Consider the following 26240-nt stretch of genomic DNA (forward strand, 5'->3'; position numbering starts at 1 on the left):
ACTGTTGTACTGATGCACTTGGCCACACCAGAGCATCATGCAGCAGGGCAGCAACAACAGCCTAGTTAAAAGCAAAACAATGCTTTGGTTCTCAGAGCTCAGACTGTGCGTGCATCGGTGCTGCAGTGCCCCTAAGTGATCCATTCCTTCCCAAACCTGACATTTATCTCTGGCCCAACTCTTCTCCAATCAGCCTTTTCAAACACCTCACATACATTTAGTGTGCAAATTTATCAGCGTATTTAACAGCGCTGAGTTATTAACAACATTATTTTACCATTACTGATACCTCAGTTTTGAAGACCTTCTCCTCTATGACAGATCTTAATGCCCAAGTCCTCAAGAATGCTCAGGTCTCAGATACAATGGAGAATACGGTAGGTTTTTTCTTTTTTTTTTTTAACATCACCATAATGCATACTGAACAAAGTACTGTGGATAACAAAAGAGACTGCTGGTTAACTATTTCACACAACCAAAGCTCATATGTCTAAGAACTTCCTGAACTCCTGCAGTCTTCTGGTCACTACCACTTGCCAAACACAAGTGGGTCAGCTCTGTCTCAGTATTAAATAGATTAGACAGAACTCCCACAGTTAGAAAAAAGAACTCAGTCTGCGCTAATTTGATTTGCGCTGCCTCTGAGGAATAGAGATTTGTCTCTTGGCAAGCCCATTGAAAATGCCAGCTTTAAGACATTTAAACATTTGCTGATAAATGTTCATACAAATGCGGGAGTTAATTAGAAAAAGGGAAACAATGCCTTCTACAACATTTAGTAAGCTTCAGAAGTGCCACAGTCAATAAATGACAACTCACACCGAGCAACAGCACTTAGTGCCTGAGATTTGGTTCCCCATCACAATCCTAATCCACAAATCATACCACAGTGTTAATCCCAAGGAATACTTTGTACGCAGCTATCAATTCCAAGCATAACAGTGTAAAGAAAAAACTGTCTTTGCAATAGCCTGATGTAATAAATTAATCCTTCACCTGCAGATAAACGTGTTACCTAGTTGCTGTATTTACCTGTGGGCCTGGCTGTTCTATCACAGCCCCAGTTCTGATACCCAAAGCCAAAAATGCTGGAACTCAAATGCTCCCGCACCCTGGGTCAGGGAACTACCTGGGAAGCACCCCTACACATTGTGAGCCCCAGCCCCATTCCCCTTTCCTATATCTCACCCATTTCCCACCTATCTTACCCACAGTAAGAAAGGTTCCAGGCCTCTTGCCTGGCTAGTACCCTTCTCAAGCACACTGACAACTACCTAATCAAGAAATTACTTTATAGAGTGGAAGGAACGGGAATTATTGTTAAATTATTGATCAGTTCCTTTCTTAAGAAGAGGCTTTTCTCCTTGCCTAGAAAATATTTAATCCGATGCCTGAAAAGTCCTAAAAAGACATGGACTTAAATATGTTTTATCGAAACTGCCAGCACTCCCTGGCTCTCAGCTAATGAAAGAGATAAAACAGTTGGTGTGCAATTTGCTTGACCTTAACTTACTGAACAGTTATTTCTCCTCTCTCTAATATTCGTATAGCACCATATTTTTTGGCTAAAGGTAATTAAGGATATGAAAGGTGCATTGACCTGTGAAGAACCAATCCCATGTTCTAAGAATATCAGCCTGTGCTACCCACTGGAACACTTTATGCATAGCACCAGAGAGAAAAAGTCATGGAAATGCAACCTAGACATACCCAGCTTTAGTAAAAAGATTATGTGGAAACCTCTTGTTCTGCACTAAGGTGCGATGCGCTATGAATGCAAATGTTACCACCCTGCACAGTGCATTACGATGAGCTTACTGGTGGCTCATAACCTCTGCTAACTATTTCATGGTAATATTCTGCTGATTAGTGTCAAACCCATTATGCTTTATGCTATTATGCTTCATAGCTATCAAGTAACCTGCACGTCTGATTAATAACCCCTACATCCCAACACAGGCTTCCTCTGCTATCAGGGCTTTCCTGCTCCCACACAGCCTGCTATAGACTCAGTATACAGATGGCTCTGTACATATATAAAGACATTCCTAACTCTTCACAAGCAGTTCTACCTCATCCCAGATGGTAACAGAATATCACAATCAGAAACTAATTATGGGGTTCTTTATAAAAGATCTATGGCTGATAATTACACGGTACTCCTCTGCTTCAAAATAATAGCACAAAATAAATAAAACCACTTGGCTATGCTTTTGTGCATTTAGATACTCACAACAAACAGACATTCTACCTGACCGGGAAGGACCAACAGTTGACAACTAGTTGACAGGGTTTCACTGTAGCCCTGGAAGACAGGCTGGAGGATGCCTCTGCAGGACCACTCCAAGCATTACAATCTCCAGCCAGCAGACTCGCAGGGAATGACCAGAGGGCAGGTGGGAAAAGAAGCGCATGCATAAGGATAGATCCGGGTTACAGCCACAGATAAGAGCTGCCCGTGTTTAATCTGATCTTCAAGCAAAGCAGTAGCATGGCAACTCTTATTTTAAAGCAAGCGTGGACTACTCCTTGAAGCACTGTTTGGAAAAGGAACCTATTGGCATTTCAGTTTTATTTATCAGTGGTGCTGCTCAGCAGCATTCAACTATAAATAGAGACATACAGAGAACTGCTTTCAGGCAATGTAAAGGCCTTATTAAAAATGAAGTGTAAAGTAAATCAGAGCCCACAGCTAATCAACATCTGCTCCACTTGAGCGCAAACAGCTAATTCCGTGAAGGCAGGACCATAATACGGTGTAGTTCCATAGTGTAGCACTACCATAAAAATATATTTTAATGCAAAATTGGTCATGAAGATGTACAATGAAAAGGGCAAAAAATGTATGCAGTGGAGCAGAACACATTACTGACTTCCAAGGACAAAGCAGGGGAGCGCGGGGGAAAAGTAGGACACAGCAGTATTCACATTGCCCTATTTCTGGTCAACCAATTTCCACAGAAGCCATCAACAAAATCCCAATTATGAAGGAGCTAAGGCCAGATCCTGAGGGGAACAGCGGTGCCTTTCACGCAGAAAGGCATTCACATTCATTTTTATGGCAGATGTAGATTAACCCATTCTAGGCAGATCTAGATAACTCTGACATACACCAGATTCAAGATAAACTGAGAAAGCTGAAATAGGAAAAAAAATTAACTCACTGTTGCTTAAGCATTGATTTGAAATGCCTTCCACTACTACACTGAGCTATTACTAGTCTGAAAAAATGATTGCTGCTGTCATCCCTGAGACTTTCAAACATTGAATTTTACAGGGACTCTAAACGCAGCATGAATTCAGATAGAGGCATTTCTTTGCTTCTGTAACATACTATGTAAAGCACATACAGACCACAGTGGTGGACTCTTTAAGCATCTGCAAAATCCTACAAAGAAACTGGCGGTTATTTACTGCAAGTTCGTTCATGCCGACAAGTTCATTGTTCCATCACAAGATGCAGGGTTTATGTGGCCCTTCTTTCTATCTTAACTCAACAAAACACAAACAGAACCTAAGAAAGCGTTTTGCTTACCACCTCGATTTCCCACAAGAAGACCAGATGACACCTTTTGAAACAAGTGCACGTTTGCCTTGAAGAGCTGAGCAAAGCAGCAAAGAGGGAGAGTGACATATGTATCTACTGTTATCTCTAACATCAACATTTCAGCTCTGCCTGCTCATTCATTACTCTGAAAATCAGACTTATTAGTTCTCTGTTTGCAATGCTGCCCACTTTTCTTTGAGGACATCTACTCAGTCTCCTTCATTCCATCCTGGGGCTGTTTGGGGGAGAACTCCGCATCATATTTCAGTCTGTGAGACTATGGAGAAAGAACTTCACTTCTTCTAAGAAGGCTTTTTACAAGTTCCATCAGCTTTAAAAGAAGTGACAATTATAATAACATCACATGCATTGAATCAAGCCCGCCAGAATGTGCACTTCAAATGGAGAGCACAAATCTAGCAGACTGAACAGCTACATGGGGCTGCCCGTGGCAAATTAGCACAAGTCCAAAACAAGCATCAAGGTCCAAGGTGAACTGGTAGGTCAGAGACTAATTAGTCATTTAGGTCAAAATTGACCCAAAACCCAGTTTTATCTTAGAATAAAACTCTACCAAATAAGATGGAAAATCTGATGATGTACTTAAACAAAAAAACCTTTTTTTAAAGCTAGGTATTTTACAGATAGAAATAGGGTCTACTTAGCTTCTAAAAGAGATTTTTGCTGAAAAGAAGTAATAAAGCCATTGCACCACTTAAGGAATAGACCTGGTTCTCAGTTATACATCCTAACTTCTTTACAGCAGAGTTATTTGAATAGTTAGCACCATAACTTCACATAACAATGAGCACTGAATACCTACTGATGTTTTTACAAAAAAAAAATGTTCTCCACTGAAGGAATTTACCAACCACAAATTTGGTTTCACTTAAAAACAGAATAATTCTTTATTCTCCCTTTCCACCAACATCTTTTTATTTTTGTTTGTTTTAATATTTTATAGGCACGCATGTGCATACACAAACAGAAATCTTCAGCCAAAAAGATGAAAGGAGCGTTCATTACTGCTCGGGGCAGGGATTCTGTGTGTGCGCTTCTGTTTGCATGCTTTGTTTTTCAAGCAGGAGGTCAAGAAGATGACATGGCTTCCTGAATGGAAATGTTGCCCTCAAATGGATTTCAAATTATGCCTCGTCAGTGCTCAGACACTGATGCAGTTCCCAAAATACTGAGCAGTCATTAGGTCAGCATCAGTCAGTGAACTCCTCTCCCTACAGCTTATTGGAAATGGTGACTCCAAATTCAGAAGGAACTTGGGAAAAAAAAAAAAAAAGACATTTATCCAACACTAATAGCCAACATCCTACACTGGCTCACTTGAGTTATCATATTTTGATAGAGGATATAACTGCCTAATGTGGGGAAATACTGCAAAGAATTGAAAGACCTTCGAGAAACCCCAGTATTTATCACATAGACATGCTGTATCAATCCAGCTACTTTATTGCATGATACACACCTATACAAACATAGATTGCAGGCTTACCTTGACTTCACATCAAAAGAAAAATTACCACGTATCAAACACAAAAGTTTTCGGTGCTTGTTATCACTGCACTAGATTTTACACATGATTTGCTAGTTTATATAAAACTTTGTAACATATGAAATGTATTACATGTTATCCAATATGGTATTTTACTGAATGTGTTTCAGCATCCAAGAGAAGGCAAGCAGTAACTTGTAGATAAAGAAAATACGGCTTACAGGACTAACACCAAAGCAGACCTAACAAAAAATTTTAAACGTTAATAAAAATTAACTACTTCAATGCCATCATCTGGACACAGAGTGAGAAATCTGTGTTATTGCATAGGTAAATTATCATGTTGTCTGCTTCCATTTTCATCTGTTGTACACAAGAGTGGCCTTATTAATTACTTTAAAAAGTAGATATCAGTTGTGAGGGTTGATAAAAGTAATACCACTGAAAATGGTTATACTTCCAACCAAGATCTCAGACCAAACACATCACTATACTGATCAAGAGCACAGTATTCATTCCATAGTTGTTGACAAGAACCAAATATTGACAAAACCAAGCCCCCGGAAAATCTATAAAATAAACCAGATCTTACAGGCTGCATCTTCCACAATTACTAATGCACAATCAATAAACACCTTCCAGGAATGATCATAGTTGTTAAAGCCATGCAAGAATGTCATCAGGCTAATCCATAAAGCTGCAAACAAATCACTGATCTATCTAATGGGAGTATATCCCCAAACAGTTTCAATCACAAATATTAATGAACATAAAGCAAAAGAAAACAAGTACTTACTTTAAAGATTTTTACTAGCTATCTGAGCATGAGCTAAGAAATTCAGAATTAAAATCAGCTACACAATTTGTATGTGATTGGTTTATTTCTGTATGATTTCAACACTTCTACTGCACTGGGAGCTCAATAAAAAAATGCACTGCGCTCATATGGAAAATAGCTGAATGTTCCTTCCTCCCTGCTGCCAGATGCCTTCTCCATTCAACCTACATACTGTAATCAGGATGTTTCAGCACTCAAGACTGAACACGTTAGCTCACAGAAATAAGGCAGAATTCTCATATCAAATTGTATTTCATCCAATCTGCTGCATCGGTATACTTGCTTAACTAATAATAATTTCAGTAACATTCAAAATATACACACACTAGTGATGCTGCCACGATGACAATTACCATAGCAACTTAGCATTTTTATTGGCTGCTATTTAGTTGCATCAGCCAGTCTGGCTGTTAGGAGGGTGGTTACTATGGAAGCTGGTAATTCACCTCCTGGAGCAAAGCAGATGGGCAGACGCGACAAATTGCTGCGGTCTGCAGAGCTTCACTTGCTTAGGATTAATTTCTTCATTTTAAGTCACTCATTCCATAATCTTACCTAGGGAAGACATACGATGAATAAAAACCAACATAAAAATCTTCAAACACACATCAAATAAAGAAAAGACCGTGAGTGGAAGAGATTTAAATGAACGAGCAAATGCCAGGAATAACTCCCAACACCTTCAGAACAGAGCACAGCATCACATAAACATTAGAAGCTACTGTTGGGTTTCCAATCTCAGTTAACTCAGTTGCTGATAGTAAATCTGCGATGCTCTTCTCTCATTTCTTGAATGACTGCCTGTACCATTTACCTTGCATCAGAATCAAGGGAATGACAAAGATGGAATATTACAATCGCAATTCCTTTCACAGTATTGAGCAGAAACTGCAGAAAGAAACATGAAATTCCACATGACAGCTTCTTTCAACTATGATGCCTAAAATACCCACACTACATTTTATACACAGAAATAAAAAAACAAAAAACTAAAATCCACCAGCAGATGCCCACTGGATGATAAGCAAACACCATTTATTTCCCACTCCTGAGATGGACAATCAAACTGCTGTTACATAAAAATTAATTCAGCATGATCTCTTTGGTGAAATAATATCATTTCCTACAGAAAATTTCCAGTCATTTGTTCATCCCACCCCTTAATGGTCCACATACATGGACAGGCAGAGGATATTCTGGTATCCTCAAAGTGTTGCCTTACTCGAAACTCGTAAGTTAGGGGCCAGATTTAACTCAAGTATTTATTAGCTGTGGCTAGTAAGAACTAGCTGGTAAAAGACCTGTACAAGTTCAAGCACCCCCTTAATTTGACACAGAACAAAAAAAAAACATGCACAGGAAAACAAAACAAAACAAAACCTTCTTCAAACATGACTCTTAATGCCCTAAAGGTATGAACTTAAGACAGATATGCCTGTACAAACTCACAGCAGAACAGCATAACCTACAAGCCAGTAGCTGAAACATCATTTCACTGATGCTTTTAATGATATCAATCAATAACGCACTGGTCACCTCTCTTGGCTGAAAACATTTCCCTAAAAGCTGCAAGATCACACACAGATCTTATTCTCCTTGGAGAAAGATATTTGCTCTGTTCATCTTTTCTTAAGGGAAGAGGTATCCTAGCCCCTCAGTAAGCAGAAGGCCCCTCTGCAGAGATGCATATGGAGAAAATACCAGGTTCACAAGCCAGTGTTTCCCCACTGAAGTCCAGTCCACACAGGAGATGAGTTTAAGGCAGTAGACAGGAAATACATATCACAACAACAAAACGAGGACCCAATAACCTGCTCTCTCTTCATACACAAGTACTAATAAAGCTGAATAATAATAATTTATGAACTGAATTATTAAGTACCACAGCAATAACTATGATACTTCTAGAAATATTTTGCAGATGATGCCAATGATTAATGGTTTGTTATTATTACTTTCATAAAGTGAAATTTCAAGACGCAATAGCTCCCAAATCAGATCACCTATAAAGCTGCGACAGCCCCCACAGTATATCTCGAAAGCTGTAATCAAGTGCCCACAATAACACACCACTTCTACACACAGTGATGCCACCCAGCTAAGGGGTGATCTTGAGTGCACGAACAATGCCACCGTCACTACTTGGAATCATTATCGCCTCACCACAGCTCAGCACAGGATAAAGCGCTCCAGGGCCCAGCTTAGGGACAGCTGTTTGAGATGGACGTGCAATTATCTGGCCCCCAGCTGCATCCCCAGCACAAACACCAAGAGACAAACAAGTTCTCGTTGCACAGCAAGCAGCCGAATTCCTGCAGGGAGTAACTGGAGAACAACTTAGCACCATGGAAACCACTCCAAGATGATGAAAAGGGTTTTATCGACACCAAGACTAAAAATGGGACATGAAGTTCTGCGTTCTCCCCCAGACACTCAGATCCACCCAGCATCTGTGACACAGGGCCAGCTTTTGCAAGGCTGACAAAGCTCCAACTTCACAGGGGGAAATGGATCCACTTAGTCCTTTCTGAGACTATCTGTCCCATGAAATTAAAATCAATGAATAGGAAACACTAGGGTAGGTTTCCCATGTTGAGCTTAGAAAAAGAAGGAAATGAGAAAGAATCTGACAACTAATGAAAAAGCAAACAGACACTACGATCTTTTGCCCAACTCCAAAAAAACATGCAATATTCTCACCAATATTCTGCCTGGGTCTCTGTTTCACTCAATGTCATTACAGAATGTTCTCAGTGTTCGTGGTATATAATCCAAAGAAAATCTCTCCAGTGAGAGTATACATTTTCTCCCTTACTTCCACAAACAATGAATTAAGCTCCTGCTATATTTATTACAGAGCGTAATTTGTTATTAACAGCTTCTACTGTTCCTAATGCCCTCAAATGATGTTCTGCATTCACACAGCATAAAAATACTCATTTCTCCTGGCCAGCCACTTCATGAAAGATGTCAGAAAAGAAAAAATATTTTCTAGAAAGCCATTAAACAGCTTTTCTTAATTCCATTAACGTCTGTAACAGTTCAAAGGGGCAAGCATCACCTCATTCATTCCAGCACAGTGCCCTGTATCTTCCGATGCCTTAACGCCTCTGATGTTTTTCCCAGCTCAGCTCACATTACTGCAGGCAAAGAATCACAGGCAAATTCTCAACCAGCTTTACAACATCATCAAAAATTACTTACAGGAGAACATTCCAATTAGCTGCATTTTTGAACATTGCCTATATAAGGCTATAAATAATGATTAATAATAAATAAATTTGGTGCCTTGCCAGATTTCACAACCCAAGAAATACTCCTCAGGAGGCAGGAAGGCCATGCTGTGCACTGTTATGGATTTCAATTGCCAACAGAGCATTTAGAAAACAGCCCCAATTCCTGCAGCCGAGGATGTAAACCCACCTTCTAATTTAATCACATTAGAAGAATCTACACCAAAAGTAAAATATATTGAAGAACACCCAAGGCATGCTGCATTGCATCAACAGCAGCATAGCAAGCAAAGTAGTTAAGTCCTTCTACGGCATCTAAAAACAGCATTTGTTAAAGCAACCCCCAAATGTTAAAAAAACAAAGAAACAAAGAAAAACTAAAAAAGCTATTCAGTAGAGGAGAAGCAAAACTAAGATGGTCAGGAGGCAGGAGCACAGGTCAACAAGGAGAGATTATGGGATTCTGGCTTGGCTACCCTCACAAAGAAAAGGCTTGAGAGCACCTAAACAAGCCTCCCTATAACCAAGGATTTACTAAGACGACAGCCTTATTATGGTTGTGGTGCATGGCAGGATTACAAGATACAGTCAGAGACCAAAGGAAAGGATCTCACTGGATGTGAGGCAACTCTTCTGCTCTCTGAGAATAAGAAACCTTTGCAATAATTTTCCCTGAGAGATTTCAGAATCCCTACTGTTGCAAGGCCAGACAGGAAAATGCCCCAAACCCCTGCTCTAAACTCAGCAACAATCCTGCTTTAAGCAGGAGGCTGGACACAGAAGAGCACCTTGCACTTTACCTGAACACTTCATGCTTGCAAGTCTTCACAGTTAGATACTTCAGAAATCACAGCAAACACTGCAAAGGGAAAAACAAACAAACTCCAACAAAGAGCTAAGGTGGTTCAGCTGCTATTTAAAAACACTTACCAGGCCTGCCTGCTTATTTTAGGGGAACAGAAGCACCTGACAGTTTGCAGCTCAGAGCTTGATACAAGTTGTACAGACAAGGAAATGGGACAAAAAGATAAAATATACTTTGCATGATCTTACTGTAACTCACAGAAAACTGAAAACAGACAATGGTGATTCTGAAACAAAAAGCCTTCAGTGTGACTAACATAAGGACTGATTGGACCTACAGATAACCTGCAGCTGCAAGCACACTCCAGTGGGAAAGCTCAACAACACAACGTAGGTTAAAAGAAGCCAACACAAAACTGGTGACAAATAGAACTGAAAGACAGGTTGACCACAGAAGAAGCAGATGAACTAGATCTAATTCTTGCCTGTAGAACAAGCTGTGTGCCTACAGGTCAGTGCACCAATTTATCTGCCTACAACTCCACTGCTCTCAGCCAAAGCACTCAAGCAAATGCTCAGACCCATGAACTGAAGCACAAACTAATCAGACCACAGTGTACAGACCTCACAGCTCTTTTGGGGCGCACTGCTCGTGTCGATAGTGCACTTAAATGTGAGTACACTGTTCGGCATCCTAATGGACATGGCTCAATATCTGCCTAACGCTCACCACGTTCAATATAAAAGGCACCACAGCTATTAATCCACCATTTGCAGGGAAATCTGCCATGGCAGGCAGGAGTTCACACAAGACTCATATCAAAGCATCTAAACCTGTCTAAATGGGAAAAATCTGAAGACAGAGGGTCTAAAAAGCTTTTCCTGCTCTCTAACCTACCCAGACCCACAATATATTTCCATGTCATATCAGTAAAGGCCAGCTCTAGCCTCTCACACTGGTTTGACTGCACCTTCTTAGCCAGCACTATCAAGAGTAGATGCAGAATGCTTAAGTGAGGAGGGTCCTGTGGAGGGCCCAGCAGGGGGATCTGACCCTGTATCCTAAGGTCTTATTCTCACATTGAAACAGGTAACAATAGTGCCCTGAAGTCTGACCATTTCTACCTTTCAAATACCGGAGACACTGCCTAGGCCCACACTGTAAAGCTTAATTACAGCCTGGAGGAAAAAGAAAGAAACACCAGATACTGAAGGGGAAGGAGTAACAACAGAAAGGGAGCATGACAGGATTCAGGTCTGCACTTGGTGTGCCTGAGGGGGCCTTAGGCATGCACAGACAGTAAGGAACTTCGCTCCCTAACCCTGCCAGCCACAGCAGGCAATGCAAAATGGCTCCAGGATTTACATCAGACAGGAACACACATTACTGTGGTCATGGAATGCATGAACAAAATAACCTGCAGAGCTGCAAGTAATCTGTTTATATGAATACATTATGAGCTACCAACCAAACGACAGCAGAATCATCTGGAAACTACCAGTCTGAGCAGCTGGTCAAACTCAGCAGGAAGAAGGAAAATCTTGTCATATCATCTCCAGGAATGACAACTGCTTACGCATTTCATAGCGCATGTTAGTTTGTTGCTTGACAGAACCACTGGTGTGGCACAGAATGCTGGATTCTATCAAGGAAGCGGTGCTGAAGGCAATAGGAGAGCCTTTCACACAACACACTGCTGCTATCCACTCCTGGTCACAAGAGCTGGCTCGTGTAAAAGTTTGAAGGTGCCCTCTCCTCACAGGGGAAAAGCATCACATCTTGATCAACCTCTCTCCCAAACAGGGTAGTATATGCCAGATCATCTCTTCTTCATGGGTGAAGTGAATATGGTGAGGCCCATACAGGCATTACCTTCAATTGTGCCACAGTCCCCAATACAGCTTCGACAAACTGCATTTGGCCAGAGACCCAGAACCGACCTGGAATGCAACTGAAATGATGAGGCACAGACTGAGCAAAGTCTTCCTTACTAAACACCTGACTACGGGACAGAAGGTATGGCTAAAATTAATTCATTCCCTTGAGATTTTCACCCCTAAGTTCCCTAGCAGAGGTCATTTCATCAAACACTTCCACGTTGCTGACTGTGTAGCTATGCACACTCATATCCTCACATCAAACATGCTATCACCAGAATTTCAAGCCTCATGTTTCCTCTCCAGCAACAAGTGCAAAGCAGGAAGTGTAATAACCCCTCTGCAGCCTGATTGACAACATTTCCTGCAAATGCGTGGAAGATGTTGTTTAGAAGCAGGCATGAGGTGTGCTGAAATACTGCTGGCTATGCCCTGTCAAACCACATTACATAGAACAAGCTAGAACTGGTGATGGTTTCATCCAACAGGACACAGTAGGATAACTCAAAAGTGCACTAACCTCTACAGTGCAAAGGCCATTCCTAACCAATGGATCTGGGTGCTCTGATGACACACCGGACCTCTAAATCTGGAATTAAATCAACAGTAATACAGAGGACTCACTTGTTCTATCACATCACACCTCAAATCCTCAATCATTACAGCAAGGTTCAGTGACAATAAAAAACATGCAGCTTTCTAGACAACATAGTAATTCCCTTTCTCTTTAAATGCCAAAAATAAGGTTCATTTTGAATAAGCTTTCCTCTCAGATCTTCGCCTTCAGAGGCTTCATCCACTCAGCTAGCTCACAGATGAAACGTACCACAGATCCCCAGCGACACACACAGGGGTTGTATCCCAGACCCTTCAACTGCCTTATTTTCAGCTGACAGCAACCGGGTGAATGCTTTTTACATATCAATTGGTCTTCGATGGCGCGTTGCCTGCCAACAGACAAAGAGAAGCTATGAATCTTAACAAAACAAAGAACTACAAACACTATCACTTGCAATCCAAAGCTTCCTGCCGTCACTGATGGCTCCCATTTCCTGTCATGTCTGTCAGGTGCAACCATGGATCCCATTTTCATGTATACTCAGCCCTGCCCTTCCTTCTCCCATGTCTTGGTTTGTTTGTTTTTTTCCTTCATCAACTCAAGAGTCTTGAAAGCAAATTCTCTGAGCTCCAGAACATGATGCTGTGTAATATATGACAGATTTCACTAGAAACACAGGAGAGCTACCTACCTGTTCACAACTCTTCAGTGCTTTCCTATTTATACATACACATTTCTCCTAAGTTAGTTACCACTCGTCTCCTTTGTACTCAACCACAGAAAACTGCAAACACTTCCCTCTGCTATGGACCAAATGGCTCAAACTGCGAAACACACGGACAAATAAATGAAATTACCTTTTTTTTTTCATGACTCCATTCTGACTCAAACTACAGATGCTTTATCACCTCTCCGTGTCCTAATGCCCTTCCTTGTGTTCTGCCCTATTACAAAGCTTTAGAGCAGCACAGAAAGCTAAGTCACTTAAGACCATCAGGTCAAATAAATCAGGACAAGTTTAAGTCTTGCACTCTTCCCGTGCGTTCTCAGCAGCAGAAAACTCAGCAGCAACTAAAAAGCCCTTCTCCAGGCTCCTATCAAGGAGGTGCTGTTGGTTGAATTAATTCTTATTGCTGCTTGCACAAAACCATTTTGTTGGTGTGTATCTATAATACTTATGCAGTTCTTTTTGATAACAAATTATTTTTAACCATTTCGGAACTTAGTCTCTGCTACGTTTCAGGGACTTCTTCGTATAAGAAACATACCGATTCCCACCGAACATTTACATCTGAAATAATATAAACCATAACAAAAATTCTCCTATGTCAAAAAAACCTCAACTAGGTCCCACACGTCCAAATAAGAAACAATTAGTATAACGTAAATCATAAACTCTGATAACTTAAAAAATATATTATCTCCCCTGACACTAGTTGCATTCCAATACCAACTGGGTAAGAAAAACATTTTCCTGGTTGTCTAAAACAATTAACCCCAGAGCTGATCAGAGCTCTCTAATTACAGAGCCCTGACTTTCAGAACACAAACTCTCTTGTTAAGCTAGATGTTAAGACTGCTCGATTTTCTTTTTAATAAGAACACTACACCATTTCCTATATAGTTTTTAGCACCTTGCTCGTTTTCTCAGGGTCTCTGCCTGCAATAGACGCCCTATAGCAGTGCTGCATTTATTCCTGTCCTATTAATCCCCTGCCCAGTGCCTAGAAGTGCGACACCCCAGCTTTGTTCCAACAAACCAACAAACCAACTGTTCACACAGCACTGTATTATCAACAAAAAAACAAATGTGGATGACAATTTATTTTCACTAACTCAAACCAGACTGACAGAACAAGCTATCAAAACCAAACGCGGCTCTGAATTCCTCAGTACCATCTATACAACATAAGGAAAAATACTTCACTACTGAAAACAAACACCCAAAGCAAAGATTAGAGAAGCAGCCAGTCACACTAGGCAACATCAGAAATATCTCTGTTAAGGCAACTTGAAAGAACCACACACAAAAAAAGCTACCTCCTCCTTGGAATATTGGAACAAGTAAGACAAAGAACTTCAGAAAAATTTTAGTGAGAAGTCCCATATCTAGAACACGGTTTCAAATTAGATAGCGACTTATCGGAGGCAAATAGATAATACTTAAGAAATGGGCAATACTGTGAACCCAAATGCACAGGCAGCACACAGACATAGCATCCACCATCCAGGGGAGCAAAAGTATCCTTTTCTTCAGAGATCCCCAGCATTTAAGTATTTCTTTTATCAGCCTGAACCAACAAAGCTGTCACCCGCTACCACTTGCATTTCAACCGGCAAAAAAACCAAGCTGATCTTCTGTCACATACAAGGCCACATACCATTAAAAACTAAAAACAACAAAGGAATAGCAGAATAAGTACATTCCTTTTCCCTGAATTCTGTAACATAATGTAGATTGGAGATGATTTATATAAAGACAGAAGGCAAGGCAAGTCTTTCCTTGTTTATACTGGGATCTCAAAGGGCATGGCAAGTACCCACAGAGCAGAACATGCATTGATATGACATATACTGACGGACATGATAATTATTATTCTTCAACACAGCTCAAATCTAAATTAATGTTGGATTTGTTTGGGTTTTTTGTTTGTTTGGTTTTGATACCTTAATATGGTGCATGTCTTCCAATTTATTTACACACAATGTGATAGGCCCTACTTGCACAACGGCTGCTTTTCCCCCGGCATTGTTCATTCAGTACACATCAGATATGCCACAGATCCGAGGCAGTGAATGCAATTAGGGGTCTCCGCTCAGTTCATTGCATAGAATCTGCATTATAAAGAGAATAAAAAACGCGACATATCCAGAATATCCATGCTTCTTAAACACTGACAACTGCAACCCCACAACACCTGCAAAGGATATGTATTGATACACATTAGCAAAGAAAAATAAATAACACTTGCCAGGATCAAAGCCGCCACTACAATTTACTGCCTCCTGAATCCTGCGCTCAAACCCAGAGACCCCAGTGCTCAGTATTTGAAGCTCGCACTGACTTCGCTTTGATCACTGCTGCACGCCAGAGCCCAGATGTCTGAACTGACACACAGAAAATGGAAAAACTCCCTATGAATAACAAGGAATTAAGACAGTCTCTCCACTTTGGCAATCAGCAACTTTACCACAAAGGCTGGCTTTCTCTGCCAGAATACTTTCTTCTATACTTAAGAAGAATAGCTACATTCATTACATAGCACAAGTCAGACTAACTTCTTGAACCAAACCTCTCTTCTGCATGTTTTCAATGCCTGGCCTTTAGTACTTCATTATTTCTTCTGGCAGCAGTGGGTTTGTTGTTGTTTTTAAGGGAGAAGAAAAAGAAGGAGAACAGAACAACTATTCAATCACGTGCAGCAGCCTCCTTGTCTCTCCACCTCCATGTTAGCAATACAGTGTGCACACCATCACCTTCATACACAGCTGTGCAGATGTGAGCATTTCTTCCCGAGCAGCATGTTAATTACGCTGGCAGAAGTTTGTTAAGCCAGGAGAGCATTGATCTGTAAAACTGCATAATTAGCCCGGACTGAGCAGGGACATGGATACCGGAGCGGCAAACGAGAAAACGTTGTGAACTCCAACCTCAGCTCTATGCCTTCTCTGTTCTAGGAGGTTATGGCTCCTTTTCCCTTTCAACACCGCTATCACAAACAACCAGCATAAACCCAAACTCAGGTTTCTCCTCTTCCTCCTGCCTGCAGAGCCTGCAGCTGCTGCAGGAGCAGCCTTTAAGAGCACAGCCCTTAGGGAACGCTCTGCTTCCAGGCTCCTGCGGGCACAGCAACAGCCATTTATCCTGCCTGCCTTTCAGCAGTAACCCCTCACAAGGAGAGCTCATTTGAGAGGGGGAGGGATACGAATATCTGATAAAGCCAGGTCCAGAGCCAAGCCACTGCTTTTTAAAATTTCAGATGCATCAACATAGATTACCTATAGTTCTTGACCGAGAGGGAATGCCACATGAAACACAGCAGTGCTCAGCAGCTTTCATAGGAGGTTTCCTGACTGTGATAAGCTTGTTGCTTTTGAGGATAATCACCATAGGTTTTATCAATTTGTCATAAGAGAATAACACTGAGATGATTTAGACGGCCAGCCAACGAGTGACACAAAGCTGTAGCTGCGCTTATACACGACATAAACAACTGCCGAGGGGCAGCACGAATGACTGTTTCTAACACTTGTAAGGTGGGATTCGTTATGAAAGCTACATCCATTACCACCATTTCAGGACTTGCAAAACCATGAGACGGGGGAAGCAAATAAAGCAAAGCAACAGTCACCCCACTGGGCACACAGCCCTGCAATGGCCACCACTGTGAACAAATGGCTCTAGGGTCAGCCTGGGTTCCACAGGGATTTTGGCAGCACTGATGGCAGTAAGGTCCTAGAGCTTCTCAAAACAAAATCGATCTGCAAGAGCAGAGAGAAGCAGCGAATCACAACAAACAGTCTTTTTTGCTAGTTTTGATGAGCCAAACGCTGGCTGCACAAGGTAGGAATGCTGACGGTGCCTTTTCACAGGGCTGATGCATGTTACATTTCTCTGAGAACAAGGAGTGCACCCAAATAAAGAGAAAAGAAACGGTTCATAGGGAAAAGGCAGAACCAGCCCAGCACAGGCTTCCTCACAGTCCTACGGGTCAGGCCTTTCGACCTAAAGCGATTAAGGAAAGAAAAAGAAACCACCAAATCAAATGAAGGCATTTTAAAGCACATATCAAGCATGAGTTCAGATTTTACCCAATGTAGCTTCTTGCTTCCCACACTGAAGAAGTTACAAGACCATAATTTGGGATCCTTTTCCTTTTCTCACTCTCCCTTTTCTCTTGTTTCCCAATTAACACACATACTTTGGTATGTACACGCTGCTGCAGTTCAGCAGGAATGCAAACCAACCACATGCCCAAAGCTAAGCACACTCTCCACCTTCTCGGAATCAGCTGGAAATAGAAACGCACACATGGCAGAGCCAAGCATATGCTTCACTGAAACCCCCAAACGGAGCCCGGGTGCTAAAAGCGCTTCAATAATTAATGCCTGAAAGCACTCGGGGATCCTCCGCCGAAAGGCAATATGGCACGACAGACCTTAGCGTCCTCCTAACTCGAGCGGTTAATGCTTTAGAATGTATCCACAATCGCGACAATGAATGCTGAATGCCTCGCCTTAGTGCGGCTCTGCACGCGGATACAGCCGGCGGTGCCTCCCCACACGCCGCGGGGCAGCCGCGTTATCAAAGATGGATCCCGCTCCGCTCCGTTCTCGCATCCTCCGCGCAGGTACGATAGAGCAGCACCGACACATCCCCGCTCCGCCCGACCCTGCGCCACAGCCGCTTCCCTCCCCTCCTCCATTTTAACCTCTCGTAGAAACGGGGCTCCTCGGGGTCGCGTTCCCCGCGGAGGAACAGAACGGGAAGCGACGACAGATCCGGGGCCGTTACCTGAGGCCGGCGAAGGGCCGGGGGCTCCCCCCGGCAGCGCCGCTCGCTCCGGCTGCGGGCGGGTGGCAGCGGCGGTCGTCGGCCGGCCCATTAGCAGCAGCATCAACAGCGCCAGGGGCAGGATGGAGAGCGGCCCGCGGGTCCCCGGCATGGCGGGCAGCCCGCGGGCAGCGGAGGAGCATCGCGGGCGAACACCGCACCGGGAGCACCGGCAACGAGCGGCCTCTGAGCCCGCCCCCTCTGATACGTGTCGGGGAGGGGCCGCCCGGCGGGGCGGTGCTGGGGCTGTGAGGGTCTGAGAGGCAGGTGCTGAAGTTTTTCCATGTGCTGCTGCAGTAATAAGCAAGTTTATGCAGAAGGTACAAAGCTGCTTGGAAATTTACTTCCTTTTAAAATTAACAAATTAATTAATTAATTAAATTAACAAATAGCCAAGCAATGGTCTTTATTTTAAACAGCCAAGCCAAGCTGCAGTGTTAACACCTCAGAAGATTTCTTCTATGTAGAAAAAAATGAATACAACAGAATTAGAAGCTGTGGAAAAATATATACTTTTTCCATAGGTTACAGTGTGTGTTTTCTGGGTATTTTTTTATTAACTCTAACAAAAAGTGATAAGTTTTTCTTTTAATTTATTGTCACACTGTACAGTATAACATGGATGTTCAATTGGCGTTAACTGCATAGATTCCTGTCTGTCACTGAAAATACAATTTTGTTACAGTTGCTGAGTGTTTGCTGGAAAACATGTCTTCAGCCACTCGTGCCTTACATGCACAAACTGTGCTACAATGGGAATCTTACTGCCTCCTCATTAGGTAAGATTCATATTTTCTTCATATTAGTTTGAGTACGTTGGTATTCCTCTTCATCAACCCCGAAAAATACATTATAAGGAAACTCTTCTGAACGGATCCCAACTTGAACAAAGCAAAAGTGCTTTGCTCAAAAATGCTCACAAAAAGATCACTTGCTCAGCACCCATTTACCCAGGTCACATCCTCTGAGCAAGTTTCCTATTCAACCTTTCATCAGGACAAAGAAAAGGGGCCTGATGCTGCACAGCCTATGCTACAGTTCAATTCACTTATGAATCCATGTGCCATCCTATGTTCAGAGAGAGGAAGGAGATCAACAGAAAGCTCACTAAATGCTTTAAGCAGTTTCTTTAACTAAGGAGACAATGTCTGATGAAGGGTGTGTGGTATTGGGTGAGCTTGGATCGAGTAGATGTTCATTTCCAAGAATCCGGGCGCTTAGAAAAATATAGATCATGTTTGGTTGATGATGGATGGTCTAACCTACTTGCAGATGCAACATTTTGAATTGATGTTGATGGTGTATATAAGCATAATTAATCCTTATGAAGTTCTGAAATAAATCCATTCAGCACATGTTAAGAGATAATATTGTTGAAAAACATTTCACAAAAGAAAGTATCATATGAATATTTGGTGCTGGTACTGCACTTAGATAAACTGCTGAAAAGGCGCTTGCATACCCTGGAGAGTACAAATAACATGAAGTTCAGAAAACAGGAAAAAACACAATCAAGTTTACAATTTCTTATCCACGTTTTCTTGAATTATTAAAAAACAAAAAACAAAACAACAACAAAAAACAAGTTTTAAGTCATTTATTTCACTCACCTTCCTGAGTATTTATTTGAGGTACTAGGTCCTGCAGAAACTTCTGCACTCTGCGAAGGCTGGTCTCATAATTAATAAAATAGGAATAGATTACAAGATATAAACACATCGTTAACTACCGAAGCGATGTAACATGGCATCTGGTAATATTTTGTCAGAGACTGATAAGCCTGTACAAAGGAACACAAAGTGTGAACATGAATGTGTAATGGAAATAAGAAGTAGACATGGTCTGCATGTGAAATAGTACAAACATGGTATGTCTTTCTAGCTTCTAACATTTGAAGGTCTATGTTAAACATTTGGGCCCTACTGCTAAGTCCACCTGTGAATTGAGATAATGGCTCAGCAACCAAGACAATGATGGTTTATCTGAAAGACACAGTAAAACAGATACCTGAAGATACCTTGAGTGACTATGGCCTTCTGACAGCAGTAATCTTAACTCTTTGTAAGCATTTTATACAAATACTCAAAAGTCTCAGTTTTCACCACATTCTTGAATTACTTGAACAGGTAATCTTAAAATGCATTTATATATGCTCATACTTATTAATCTACCAGTAACTTAAAACCAAAGAACATGCGAAGCAATATAACTTACTTGGAGATAGCAGCATTCTGTTGATATGATAACATGAAGACATGGACCATCATGTTCGTTAAGGTGGTTATGGCGTAAGATCAAAGGACGTTGAAAAAACACTCTCCATTCCCATGCTGCTGTACCGATACAGCTCTTGTCATTAATTTCTTAATCCTGCATTGTTTTAGAACTGATAAACAAGTACAGCAGTCACTGTGCTGATAACTAACTGAAGCTATCCAAAACTAGGCCTGCATCGACTGCACCTTGTATTGAAAGAACACTCGGAAGCTTGTTTTGATTATTGCCATAATGTTTTGTACATGCTTCAACTGCAGCTACTGTAAAGGCACAGAACACTGTTAATTAAAACATCACTACCAGTTTTTCATTAATTTCAGTGCCCTCCTTACCCTCATTCCCTTTAGGCCAACAAAATCTCTACCTACAATCCAGCTAACCCAGTTTTGGATATTTTCAAGTGCTCACTAATTCCAACGTTTATTTCTGAAAACTAAGTGGGCAATCAATGAAAACTATAAGTGTATAACTTCATCATGACACCAAGTATTTACCATCTCCCCACTCAAAAGAAGGATCATCTATTAGACTGCAATCCTAAAATAAGATTAGCATAAGAACACAACAACAGTGTCAACAAAAAACAATACTTAAGAGAAGTTTCCTGTTTTCTACAATGACGCGACAGCTACAAAATCTAAGTTGCTTTCAGTACATGGAAATTTCTTTGAGAAAGTTGGGTTTTTTTTTTACTGTGATGACAAAATTCTTCCTGAAGAGATGCTCATTTCTGCTTGTGATGATGAATTCTTTTGACTAGAGATTAACCTTCACTGTTTTAGCTAAAAATGTAGGCATTATTGAAGTATAACCATTTCATGGTTAGTACATAACCATGTTTGTAAACAAATACTACGAAATAATTTAAGGTACATTAAATTATTATTTTTTTAATAATCTAGAAAAGACAAATGTAGGAAGCCATGTTATTTGAGAGGTATTTTATTCCAAAAATTCTTAACAAAATCAATTCAAAATACATTTTTTCAAACAGGTTATCCAACAATGTTTTGAAATTGAATACACGTATAGAAAAATACAACCTAATAAAATCAATTTTCAATTAAGATGAAAAGAATGCATTGAAAAGTAAACCATAGCTTAATAGCTATTTTTGTTATCAGTACAAAATTACTGTGCTGTAATACTAACGTTTTTTGCAAGGTTCATAATTTAATAAAAATAAGGTGACTTCAAATGTATATTGCTCTCTTTAAATGTACCGAAGACCTTGGAAACAAGTTCATAGTTACTGAAAATATTCCCATTCATTAAAAACATTTACTACATAACTAAGAAACCCAAAATGCAGCAGTCTCATTAGTATGTTAATTTTCTGCCTGTGCAAACAATGCTATAATGATTTACTGCACGAGCAAAAACTCAACGCACAAATTCTATTACCAAAAAATATAATGTTACATTTTCAACATATTTATATCATAGCAAATACCAGTTGCCTTCCTGGACTAGAAAGGGCCACCTAAACCTAAAAACATCTTTTGAAGATGTCTTTGAAGCTTTTGAAATGCTACATCAGTTCTTCTTTTACTTTAAAAAAGCCAAGGGTCAAGTTACTCAGTCTTAATGATGCGTATCTGGAGAGGTCACCGCATGTAATGCTAAGTTCCTTGGGTTATTACTGCAACCTTCTACACAATGGAAATAAAGAGACCAACATTCTATAAAACAGCAGTAGCACTACAGACTCGAATCCATTACTGTACAGTCTCTAGTCATGTTTTCAACAGTGGATTTAGATAATATTGTACCAATTTGCAAAAATTCAACAATCAGCAATAGATACAGTTTAGAATATACAATGTGTTTCACCCAATGTGGGTGATCAACATCTTCTTGCACCACCCATTAACCATGTCATTTCATCACACTAGTTTTGTTGAAGTTTTTAAACATGCTGACCACTGCAAGCCATCCAATGCTACATCCCTTCCTAGACAAATAAAACCCGACAACTTGGCAGTGTTTCGATCATGGTATATTGCACTTAGGAATTAGAAGCTAAAGATTCGGTACCCAAGAGCTCAGATCCCACTTCCATCACTGTGAATCACTAGAGGTCAGCATGGAATCATGCTCTCACATGAGCCATTGGTTTGTAATAAGAGGCCACTGTCACTACTTACGCGTTCATCCCATCACTTGAGTAAGCTAACAAACTCTCCCTATACTGTAATGCTCATCTGTGGTCTGCCAATTACTTTTTATTATGGACTTCCATTTTCATTTCAAAAATTCCTTTATTTTTTCTTCCTCATTAACTGTCAACAACATGGAATGCAGAGAGTGTAACTGAAATGCAGTTGCAGTCAATGTCAGGTTTTCTGACATTTCGCTGGATAGGCCTTACCAGAGACCTAAGGGAAAAATAAGAAAACCTAACTGCATTTTCACCAGTGTGATGTTGCTCCATTGTTGACTGGGATGGTATGGGATGAATACTGTAGGGCCTATGGATAACCATCAGCAAAGTTCAGTGTCACAGAAAATTTAAGTGCAACAGGACTCCTTAGGAGAACCAAGAATATTACAGCTAAAATGATTTTTAAATACCCATCAGAGTCTAGTTAAATTACTACTTAAGCACAGACACGCATTTGGAAACAAATAAACAAGTCTTTGCTTGGAATAAATGGGTTATAGTTTGATGAGCATTGTATGAATCCAAGATCCATATGTCAATCAACCTGTAACAATGGGACAAGTGAAATGATTAACTTGGTACTAACATCTGTCAGCAACTCTCAAATATTTCATTTTCGGTTAAGCAATGTCTACCTTTGCAGTCATGCTTAAACAGAAGCTACCTCCACTTGATAGTGTTTCTTGAAAGCAACAACCTATGAGTTACCATCTTCCTTTATCATTTTCTAAACATACTCAAATGTTATACCAGACAATATGCATTTTTGAATCTAAGTCACCTTCCATTATGCATCATGAGATACTGCAAAAATTGTAAACTGGAGCAGTTATAGAATTTCATCTTTCACTGTAACAGATAGAGCACTTGAAAATGTTCTTATTGGTGAAATAATTACATAATTGCTGATATTATATACATAAAAATGATGCTTATAAAATGTAACTCTATCAAAAGAAGGCTAAATCAATTACCTGATGCTGTCTTTGTGTTTGCTTTCTTGTTTCTAAATGTGTGCAGTATGCATCTTATTTGCATTGGTTTTGACTAGAGGGCATTCATTTCATTCCAAAAAACAGTTTTTAAGTTTACGTAAAATTTTTATCAGCTCTCAAAAATATGTGCTATAATAATATATTGATGCCTGTACACCACTGTTAAATTTTTAGTGACACAAGTGCATCTATAATTTCTTTAATTACACTACCAAATCTGAAACGCAAAAATCAAAGACCCTTTGTACAATCCTTCAGAAAAGTGATCTGTTCAAACCCCTCCTGAAAGAATAACATCAATTTGAAGTGATTTCAAGATGTTATATCTATCCCTACTTACGCTCAGCAAGTTAACTGTATGCTCTATTCATGTATGCTATTTTTCTTTCTTTAACCAATCAAACTGGAAATTAGAGGATGTGAGAAAAGTAACTAAATGCATTTATTCTCAAATAGAATATCAGAAAATAAAAATCACTTAAATAAGTCTTCTGTGTAACTTCAGCACATGGAAGAAACTCCATACAATAGATGTACCAACAATATGTACCTCTTTACCTTAAAGAACAGCAAATTTTCCAGTTGCCACAGTATAATAGAGGCATAGTTAGCACTGACATTAACAGGGCTACAAAATGCCTTGCATGTAACCTTCAGAGACCGTGTTTTATTATATTGTTTATTTTTTTCTCCTCATCTCCTAATAGTGCCTGGACACACAAGTAGTCTAATAAAATTTCAAGTCAACTTGATATGTGTATGTAAGAAAGAAATACACAAGAATTAGAGCTATCGATCTGTCTGGCAGTCCCAAAAGGCTCTTAACCTACTAAGATTAAGACTAGAGAAAACAGTCTTGTTGAACATAGATTGATGAGGTGTGAGAAACACAAGCCGCTGTAAATAACTACAGTTGTGTTTTATAAAAGTCACATTTTGAGGCCAGGATCAAACCTGACTTCCAATTCCTTACTATAGTACTAGTAACAATACTAGAAACAAATGCAAAAGAAAGACCTTGTTCTCAAGGAAAACCTGAAAATTCACTGAAAACAGGATTTCAACCCTATATTCTTTCAAATAAACTAATTAGATCTAAAAAACTAGTTTAAAATGAAAACATATATAATGGAAAAACACACAAGACAAGATGTGATATACAAACTGGCCCTCACAGTCTTTTTGCCATCTTCCTTAATGACTCAAATGCCATCACTGTCTAGAGACTAAAAATGGACTCAACAATGAAAGCCCTTTGTGAATTACATATCTCAGAAAGGAGGGAGAAATGAGAGTCAATTCAAACTTTGCATTTCAGGTAATTCTGGGTTTACTGGGCATAGACGCATTTATTGGTGAGATGCACTTGTGAATGAAAACCAAAAATTATGATTTTTTGTCTAAGAACTTGTCACACAGAAATGACATCAGTATAACTAGAGTAGGAATGTTTCTTTATGTGGCTGCGTTCTTTTTCAGAGCAAAGAAAAAACAAATCTCATAAGGCATCTTTATACCAGTTTAAGTACATCTACTGTAAGATTTGGGCAACACAGCTACATATGTGAACCAAGTGCCTGCTTAATTTGGACTTAATGAAATGCATACAGATGTTTCGTTTGCTCTCATAAGTATGTGATGCATCACTTTACTGGACCAATAATGAGAGAACTGAGCTAAGAGAAACAGTGAACAGCAGCTTGAACCCACTCACATTTTTGTATGTGTATAAACCAGTAGTCTCTCTTCTGGCAATGAAATGTATCAAACATTATAAAAAATATTTTGTGCAATCAACTGTACAATGAACGAATGATTTGGAACAAGCCAACTCAGTGTTCTCTTTTAAAACCCTTTCACTTTGCCAGCTGTACTGTACTTTGTCTGACAAGATCACTACTCTCTTAGGGTAGGTGAAAGTGAGGCTAAAGTACTGATGTAATCTAAATGTATTTGCATGGCACATAGTGTAGTATAAACCACTCCTGTTATCACTATATATACACATACATATACATATACATATATATATATATATATATATATATATATATATATATATATATATATACACATATATGTGTGTGTGTGTGTATGTATGTAGTCAACAATGGAATATGAGAATTATTAACATCTTCTCCGGGGCACATCAGGTAAACTGTTACTCAGGTAACCAATCTCCATTGCTTTGCCAGAAACTATAACTCAGCCCAAGTACCATACAGATGCAGACTTCAAACCCTGCAGAGGTTTGATCTTTGGAGAAAGGTTTTCTCATCAGACATGTCTGTGGGTAGCCATGGTCCAAGATCTTGTCCCTGGTCATTACTAAAAGGCAACATACTGCCACGACACTATGGGACACATGGACCTCGCTGCATAGAAATACATAACAAAATCTTTGGATCTTGCCCTGAATATTTTCACTAGGATCCAGAAAGGAAGTACATCATCTCCAGCCCTCTACCCCTCCCTTAATGTAGGGTCAACCCCTTTCGTAAGGGACCTAAGGCCTGGAGAACATCATCTGTAATATCTAGAGGGAAGACTCAAGACAGGAGAGCAGTCCAGACTGTACAGCAGGTATCACACGCATGTGATTCCACTGAATAATCTTTTTTGTACTTTCTGAGCAAGAGGGAAGTTCCAAGCAGAGTTAATGAGTCAAGGAATATTGTTTTGTAAAACAAGCCATGGTCATTTTTGTGCAACTAGCTTTCAAGAGCACGTAAATCATCTGTAGTGTACAAAAACAAGTATCTATTGAAACAAAATGTAATCTTTCAAGTATCTACAGAAGCTGTTGGCTTCAGCTGTACAAGAGGAGTCTGTGTAGTAGTTGATACCCAGTCTGTCAGCTAAAAACATGTCTCCTACATCCCAA

At 40.1% G+C, this 26240-nt stretch overlaps 1 protein-coding gene across 1 annotated transcript in view; it reads right to left on the bottom strand.

Annotated features, from left to right (window-relative positions):
- Window positions 1-18260, bottom strand: part of FAM171B (family with sequence similarity 171 member B) — a gene marked incomplete at its 5' end in the record, with an annotated part of 34800 nt that extends 16540 nt beyond the window's left edge. Inside the window, one exon of the mRNA XM_015867883.2 lies at window positions 17882-18260. Within this exon, the coding sequence (XP_015723369.2) occupies window positions 17882-18260 (379 nt within the window). The remainder of the gene's footprint in view (window positions 1-17881) is intronic.
- Between the last annotated feature and the right edge of the window lie 7980 nt (window positions 18261-26240).

This window comes from Coturnix japonica, chromosome 7 (genome assembly GCF_001577835.2).
Source record: "Coturnix japonica isolate 7356 chromosome 7, Coturnix japonica 2.1, whole genome shotgun sequence".
NCBI classification, from domain to species: Eukaryota; Metazoa; Chordata; class Aves; order Galliformes; family Phasianidae; genus Coturnix; species Coturnix japonica.